General features: G+C 36.9%; 1 protein-coding gene across 1 annotated transcript; it reads left to right on the top strand.

Moving 5' to 3' along the window:
* The first annotated feature begins 8063 nt into the window (after positions 1-8063).
* On the top strand, positions 8064-8876 carry LOC138888385 (uncharacterized). Its single transcript, XM_070170241.1, has one exon. The coding sequence runs from the start codon at positions 8064-8066 to the stop codon at positions 8874-8876; it is 813 nt and encodes a 270-aa protein (XP_070026342.1).
* The last annotated feature ends 347 nt before the right edge of the window (positions 8877-9223 follow it).

The raw sequence follows: 9223 nt of genomic DNA, 5'->3' as shown, positions 1-9223 counted from the left end.
ACGCGGCAGGTCCTTCGCGAACGCGAAAAAGGCATGCCCAGTGTTAAATAGAACTCAATACGGGATTTTCTCAAAATTTCACAACTCTTTCATTAAAACTCGAGCTAGGGCGATTTTTGAAGAGGGGATTCAACACCAAATCATAGGTTTGCATTCTTTTACTCATTTTCTACCATTTCTAACACCACCCATTGAATTCCTAGCCTAATCTTTGTTCTTCCATGGTAGAAATTAGGAATTTAGAAAGAATTGGGGATTTAGACCTCGATTTGTGGTCAGATTCAAAAACTAATTGTATATCCGGGCTCGGGGGTGAATGGGTAAATGGCTTTTTGTCCAAACCTTGGGTTTTAACCAAGCGGACCTGGGTCGATTTTTGAATTTTGGGGGAAAGTTTGGAAAATTTAAATTTATGCATTGTAGTTGATTCCTTTAGCAATAATTGAAGTTATTGAGTTAATTGTGGCTAGATACGAGTGGTTCGGAGGTGAATTCTGGAGAAAAAACGGTAATTGAACATTGAGTGGCCCGTTGAGCGAGGTAAATATTGCGTCTAACCTTGGCTTGAGGGAATAGGTATTGTTTGCATATTTGCTACGTGTTTGGATTTTGTGTACAACGTATGGGTGAGATGACAAGTACCTATGCATTGTTATCGAGTCATAGCATGTGAGTGAGTCTTATTCTTGTAATCGTTGTATTCTTTGATCTTATTGTTCATACTTAGACTAGTTATTCATTATGTTGGGCAACTCTTGTCATGTTCTACGGAATTTGATATTGATTGAGTATTGACTCAAAGTTGAGGTTGACATTGTGGAACTAAATGTTGAAGCGAGACTTGTTATTGATAATTCTATCTCTTTATTGTTATTGTTCTTTGTTTTAGTGAGGAACAGTGTAAAGCACGAAGGGTGATGCCGTGCCATTTCATATTCATTATCATATGAGTAAGAGTGTAAATCACGAAGGGTGATATCATGCTATTTCATATTCTTTATCATGCGAGGAAGAATGTAAATCACGAAGGGTGATGTCGTGCCATTTTATATTCATTATCATCGTTTCTTTCATTTACTATGGTGAGGATGAGAGTAAAAATACTAAGGGTGATGCCGTGCACTTGTTTTTGCTATGTTTATTACTTCCATTGGTGCAAAGAATGTTGTTTGATGTGTTTCTTTACTGATACATTTCACGATCTTGTACTCCCCTCAACATGTTTCCCCTCCCGTTATTATCTGTTTAGCTTCTATTAGTTGTTATTGCTCGTATATTATTTAACTACACAGGTTTATATTGTTGTCGTGTCATAGCCTTATTACTACTTCGCCGAGGTTAGGCTTGGTACTTACCAGTACATGGGATCGGTTGTACTGATACTACACTGCACATTGTGCAGATTTTAGTACTGGACCGTGTTGATCCCGAGTTAGCTGCTTGTTTCATCTTATCGGAGACCCAAGGTAGTCATATTGGCGTTAGTAGGTTCTGGCGTCCCATTCCAAAGCTCATACTTTACTGTTTTCTTTATTTCACAAATAGTTGTACTTTCTTTCGGACCAATACTTGTAGTAAAATCTTAGATTATTCGTGAATTGTGACTCCGAATTCTGGGTAGTGATAGTATATAATCAAAGTTGTTATTTATTTACTTCCACGTTTATTTGACCTGTATAGCTTGCTTGTAGTTGATCACTAAATGTAAAAGATTTGGCTAATAAATCTCTAATGTTGGCTTGCCTAGCAAGTATAATGTTAGGCACTATCACGGTCCTGACGGTGGGAATACCGGGTCGTGACAGGTTCAATGTTTGATTCAACTTCTACATCAAAGAGAAAGTACCATTGTGGGGAGATTGCCAAGAACTTCAAATCAACCATACCTCAAAATATCGGAAGGAGATTCTATAAGTGTGCTAAACCTGAAGTAAGTTTTAATTTTGCTTGTGATTCGTTGATTGAACGTATTATACAAATTTTGTTCCTCTTGTCAATTACATAATTATTGGTTGTTTTTATTAGAATGAGTCATGCGGATATTAGGAATAGCAAGACGAAGCCTGCCCGGATAGAGAAATGATAGAAATCAACAAGTTACATTGTAAATTAGATGATGCTAATATGATAATAAATATGTTGAATCAGTTGTTGGATACGTGCAAATTTGAAAGGGATAAATTGCTGGAAAACGTTGATGTATTAGAGGCTGTAAAAAATATTGAAGTGAACAAAGCAAGGGAGATGGAAGAGAAATTGTTGAAGATGAAGATGTTTGTTTTGTTACCGTTTGCACTATTTGTTGGCTTTCTTGCGGCAATGATGATGAAGTAATGCATCAATAGTGCCTATTAGTGCCTATTGTCTTTGATGAAGTTAAATGTTCTTGATGAAATGTATTGTTGGAATCAAAATGCACATGAATCTTTTTGTATTGTTGACCTGGTTTGTAATGTTATGAAAATATTTCTACTTTGTGTACTGCCTATTGATTTGTAATGTCTTTTCATGTTACATTATTACTTAAAAACTATATCATTTCAACACAATTTTAGTGTACTACCTAAAATAAATTATTGTGAATTCTGACATTGAGATGAGTATAATAGACATTAAAATAGTTGCTCCAAATTCAAGATGTAGATACACCTATAAATAATTCAATATAGAAATGACACCGCAAATCAACACCTAAACATGTATCATTTCAAAACTGCAGCACTGTTAAGACCAAAAGATCGCAGCAGTTAAGTATGTAGATACGTGCAAACTTGAAAGGGACAATTGACGAAATAAATATTAGTCAATAAACATTTAAGTAGGGCTGCTTATCGGGCAGATTGCGCAGTTATTTGCTCTTAACGGTTTGGTTTATCGGTTATCGGCTTTTAAATGTATTAATCCGCTAGCCACCGATAAGATATCGGGCGGATTGGTATTAGTTTAGCTCTTATCGGGCGGTTTATCGGCTTAATTAAATCAAAATAAAATAAAATTTTGTCTCTGTATGTTTAAATAGGTGGTCGACGTACTAAGAAGGAATAAGCAGAAGAGACACCGTGATGGGTAAATCATCTGTCTAGAATCTTGTTTATGTTTATGCACATTGGCCTTAGTCCATGTGAAAGATTTCTTGGTGTACTAATATTATGATTAGAAGTGGTCATACTGTATCTTTTAACATGTCATCTGCTTGGACAGAATTGCTAGGCCAAGCGTTCTGTTAGTTAGGATTTAGGAAGATATATTTGCCCAGGATAAGAAAAAACAAGGTGAAAGTGAAAATTAGCATCTCTAATTTATAGATGTAGAAGTTACAGAGATAATTTCGTGTCAATTAGTACAAAATCGTACATTAAAATCTTAATCCTATTGTATAGAACAAAAATAAAACATATAAAAAGTTACCACACGACGACTATAGTTAAAATGAATAGGAAGAGATTTCTTTACGAATCAAACAATGCAGGATCACAAAAAGTTTATAAAATTATTACCTACTAATAATTCAAAACAATTGAAAAGAAAATCATGTGTCTTGATATTATGTCAAATAAGATAAAAGTTTTTAGTGCATATAAACCTTAATACTCGAAAACAGTATAAAGGAGAAATATGAGTTTAAAACAGTTATCAATTTGAACTGGGAATGATTTCAAAATCCTGGTGGATTGACAAAAATTCAAGTAGGCAGAAGTTTAGTTGAATTGAAACGTCGAAAATAGTTGGTAAAGTTCAATATTACAATTCTATCCAACATAAATTATCTCTTTGACGGAATTTAGGCTTGTGAGGGCATAAAAGTCGATTAATATTTTGAGGATATTTTTGTCGATCAACATTTAGCGTGGAACATTCGTGCTTTTATAATAATATAGATATGGATAGATATAAATTATATATATATATATATATATATATATATATATATATTCTTAACGGGTTAACAGATTATCCGTTAAGAAAATTAAATAATCCGCCCCCAAACCGCTAAGCCGTTAATAAAAAAAATTTAATCCGTTCTCAGTCTGTTAAATCGTTAACCCGATACCAATAAGCCATTAAGCTTCGATTTTGGTTCGATTTTGAACACCCCTACATTTAAGTACTGTCATCACAGTAGTTACATCACCAAAAGATTATCTAATGGATGAATGTATGTCATATTATAATAACAAAAACTTACACAACCAAGTCATAATATGACATCCAAATCCGGTACCAATATTAACAGTATTTTAGGTACGACATAAAATATCAGCAAGTTTGCAGTTAATACATCCCAACAAAACACAAAAAAGTCCAGCTTGGTCATCATTTTACTTTCCTTGGCCTAAGCTTCCCAATCCTCTGTTGCCTTTGTTTTTCTAACTGATTTTCAGTTGTAGCAGGTTTTTCTTTCTAGCTTAAAGATGGTGGTGAGTATGGAAGGTTTGCCGGATTACTCACATCAGTGTGATCACTAGTGAAGTTGATTGATCTTGTGCTAGTGGGTATTTTCTATCTCATCTTAAGTCTTGTATTTGACTACTGATATCACTCTTGGCCTCGACACAACATCTTGATCAATCTCCAGATCCTTGCTTGATTGGACAATACTCATAACTCCAAGTGTAGGTATGAACCTAAAGTCACTGTCTTGACTTGGTTGACTGATTGGAGGGGCTGAACAGTTAATTTCTTCTTTAGTTTCTTCATTTATCAAAGTTCTTGGCCTCTTTATTTGTTGTTTTCCCTTTCCCTTTCAGTAAATAAATATTCAAATTACACTTTACCTGTCCACAAGTCCTAGCATTGTGGGTTATCTCTCCATATTTGCTACAAGTCATGACTCTTCACATAATCCTTGCCTTTTAATTGCCTCATCCTTCTACCTATCTCTCTTAACTTTAGGCCTTCCAGCCAACTTCACCAACTCGGATGGCTCTATTTCTTGTGATGGGTTAACCTTCCAAAAAATTTCTCCTCTTACAGGTTGCAGTTTGTGTTTATAAGTGAGTAGAAATGCCTCCTTGTTATACCACCAGTTCATCTTTGTCATAGGATCACTCATGTTGTGAAGTACAACTTTAATAATATGTGGACATGGGATTATTATAAGTGAAGATTTTGACTATTTATTAGCGTATTTTGGCTTTTGTTTTAGTTCAAAAGCATTTAATTGTGTTCCCGAAAACTGATAAAATATACTTAATTGTAGGAATATTAGAAAATGAGCCCCCAAGATAATATTCAACTCAAGAAGGAGTGATCTGAACTCAAGGACAAAAATAGGCACAAAAGCTTAGAAGTGAGGACCGCAGATTATCATCTGCGGCCGCAGATTGTGAAGAAACTCCTATTAGAGACATGTGCAAAGTGCGGTCCGCACATGACATGTGCGGCAGCAAAAATTGGGCAAGAGCAAAAGTTCAGAGAACCTGCATCCCTTGTGGTCCACAAAAGAGCAAAGTGCAGCCGCAATCATATTTGTGTGGACAACAAAAAGAGAGAAGTGCGGTCGTAGTTCAGAATTATGCAGTTGCAAGTTTTCAATCCTGTCAGGCTGAAGCAAAGTACGGGCCGCACATGGAATTGTGCGGCTCTAGAACCTCTGAAAGGGCATTTTTGTCCGAAAGTTCTAGCCCTGTATAAATAGAAGAGTTTCACTTTTTAAGGTCAAGTTTTGACATCAGCAGCTACAGTAGACGGTTTTCTGTAGTAGTTTTTACTATTTTGAGTTTCTTGAATATAGATTTCATCATTTTAATTATCAATATGGGTTCAATTATCATTTCTCCTTCTATTTCTTCTATCCTAAGCATGAGTAGCTAGATTTTCTCTACGGTTGTGACCCAACCCTAAAGTGTAATCTTAATGGGTGTTTAATTTATTGCTTGTTTATGGTTGAGTGTTTATTATTTAGCCTTGTTCTTGCCTTTAATTGTAGAATTAATTGTTGCAAACATTAGTTCATGCCTATTTGGCTTGGTCTCTATTTGAGAAAGAGAGACTTAGTCTAGGAAAACATGGCTAATAAGAAATAGGGTAAATTAAGAGATTAATAGTCTCAATTAAAGGGTTGAACCTAGAGATTGTAAAACCTCAATTGAGTTTTGTATCAACCGTTTTGTTCAATACCCATTTGGACTTGAGAAAGCCAAATTGGTCAAATCACTCTCTGACTGAGAGGTATTGAGTGAGTGCTCGAGTGTTGATAGCTATAATATATCCCGACCAATAAAACAAGCGTAAAAGTATACAACTCGTTAGACAAACACCTAGGTGAAGGTCATAGCCAAGACCTTTTATATCATTTGAAAAACAACAATAAAAATAATTTCCTAGTTTCAATTATTAGTTTGTAATATTAGTTTAAATTAGACTTAGAAACAACCAAAGTTTGTGGAAGTGCAATTTGAGATAATTCAAGCTCATACCCTATAATATATACCCCCAATCCCATTCATAGCTCCCTGTGGAAAATCGACCCCGACTCCTTGTTGGGTATTACTATTGCATCAACCGTTTCATAACCTTAAATAGAGGTCTGACTTGTACGAGCTCAATTTTTGGCGCCGCTGCTGGGGAGCATAAAAACTAATTTAGCTATATATTTAGTTTTGTGTATTAATTGTATTCTTTTCATTTCGTGTTACTGATTTTTGTGAATCAATTGTAGGTGCAATAATGGCCCTCAATAATGATCAACTCGAAAACATGCCTTTAGGGGATGTGGACGTTGAAGATGACCAAGTTGAAGAGGTTCCTCTTGAACCTCAAGCAAATAGAAGAGGTCGACTACCTTAAGACAACATCCTAGTTCCACCCTTACCTCCACCAAGAGTGGCTCCATACCGGGTGTTGCCGAATGAAGGGTATGCAAATTCCATAGTCCCACCCCATATTAGGGCGGACAACATTCAAATCACGAATGTAATGCTCACATTGCTAGAGTAACATAGATTCTTAACCAGAGCTCCGAGTCAAAATGCATACAAACACTTGAAAGGGTTTGTGGACACTTGTTGGGGGAGTAAATAGACAAACGTCTCTGAGGATGCTTTAATGTTGAGGCTATTTCCTTTCTCTCTACGGGGAAAAGCCTTGGATTGGTTAGAGAGATTGCCAAACCATTCCATCCATAGATGGGATGAGTTAGCGGAGAAATTTATTTCCAAATTCTTTTCTCCTAGGAATATGGCTACTCTTAGAGATAATATTCTAGCATTCAAACAAGAGCCCAATGAGCCGTTATATGAAATATGGGAGAGGTATCAAACTATGGTCAAATAGTACCCCAATAATGACATTACGGAGGCTATGATTCAACAAACTTTCTATAGGGGGATCAATATTACCAATCGGTGCATGGTCAATCAACTTGTCGGTGGAAATTTCATGACAACGCTGTATACGGAAGCTTGTGAGATTTTAGATGAAATGGCAGATACTTCATTGGTATGGAAATTTGCCCTCAAGGTGATCCAAACTTGATTCTCCTACATAAAGAATTGCATGATCATGGGCAAGCCATTGCTGAGTTGACCACCACAATGAATCAATTATCCAAGGCTCAACTTCAACAAGTGCAAAGTCCTAAGCAAGTCAATGCCATGGAGGGAGTTATTATGATAGTGAACAAAATAAGGCCCAAGGGTCTACTAGTGCAAAACCGTGTGGAGAACTATGTGCAAGAAGATAGTGGGTTTGATCAAGATGAATCTTACAATGAGCAAGAGGAGAAAGTGCAATACGTGAACAACTTTCATGGGAAAAGAAACAACTCTTAAGGCCCGAATCAACAATAATAGCAACCTCAAGGTAATCAAGGTAATTGAAATTTTAACAACCAAGGTAATTGGAGTGGTGGCAACAATCAAGGGAACTAGAATAATAACAACAATCAAAGAAATTGGAGTGGTGGAAATAACCAAGGCAATTGGAGTGTCAACAACCAAGGATATTGGGGAGGTAATAATCAAGGCAATCGGGAGTCGGGTTTTCAAAGGCCCTCGATGTATCAATAACAGAGCAACCCGCCTCATTATCCTTCCCATGGTCCAAGTTATTCCAACAATGAGATGGGACAAATTGAGAATATGTTCAAGCAAATGATGGAGAAGAATGCCGACTCCGATTCCCAACTAGCCTCACACAACACATCAATTCGCAACTTGGAAGTTCCAATGGGGCAAATCTCGCAGGCTCTAAACACTCATCCTAAGGGGGCACTACTAAGTGATACGATGGTGAGCCCAAAGGGTGGGAATAACATGGGACATGCCATGACCATTATTACAAGGAGTGGAAAAGGTGGGAATGCACCCACCTCAAGTCAAAGGGAACTTGTGGATGATGAGCAATTGACACAAGAAGATGAGACCCCGAACAATATGGTGCAAGCAAATGATGAAGTGCGGATTGATATTGATGATAGTGTGGAAAAGACTCAAGAGGAAGTGAACCCGTCTAGGGATCACATTGTTGATATACCGGAACCGGTAATGGAAAAGGCTAAGGCACCATTGCCTAAGCCTCCTCCTCCATACCCTCAAAGTCTTGCCAAGAAAAATGGTGAGAACCAATTCAAAAAGTTCATTGACATGATGAAGAGTTTATCGATCAATGTGCCATTGGTTGAAGCTTTGGAGCAAATGCCTGGTTATGCAAAGTTTATGAAGGATTTGGTGACAAAGGAGCGGTTGATGAATTGTGAAACTGTAAAAATGACTCATCAAGTGAGTGCAATTGTGCATTTAATGGATCCCAAATTGGAAGATCCCGGTGCTTTCACAATCCCTTGTACTATTGGAAGTGTCAATTTTACTAAAGCTCTTTGTGATCTTGGGGCAAGTATCAATTTGATGCCCTATTCAATTTTCAAGACTTTGTAGATTGGGCAACCAATACCCACATCTAAGATTATAAATGACTGATCGTACCATGAAGAGACCATTGGGAGTGATTGAGGATGTATTGGTTCGTGTTGATAAATTCATTCTTCCGAAGGATTTTGTCATTCTTGATTGTGAGGTTGACTATGGCATACCAATTATTTTTGGGAGGCATTTCCTTGCTACGGGGAAGGATCTAGTTAATGTTGAAGTCGGAGAACTTACCTTCCGGGTTGGTAATGAAAAAGTGGTTTTCCATGTGTGTAGGTCTAGGAGGCAACCCAATAGCAATGAGGTGTGCTCATTCTTGGACTTGGTGACCGATGTGATTGTGGATGAAACAAGTG

The sequence above is a fragment of the Nicotiana sylvestris genome, chromosome 3 (assembly GCF_000393655.2).
Source record: "Nicotiana sylvestris chromosome 3, ASM39365v2, whole genome shotgun sequence".
NCBI lineage: Eukaryota > Viridiplantae > Streptophyta > Magnoliopsida > Solanales > Solanaceae > Nicotiana > Nicotiana sylvestris.
This window is presented reverse-complemented; position numbering and strand designations above follow the sequence as displayed.

What these genes read in the sequence shown, in the direction of transcription:
- LOC138888385 (XM_070170241.1), top strand. Translation starts at nt 8,064, where the DNA reads ATGGGACAAATTGAGAATATGTTCAAGCAAATGATGGAGAAGAATGCC.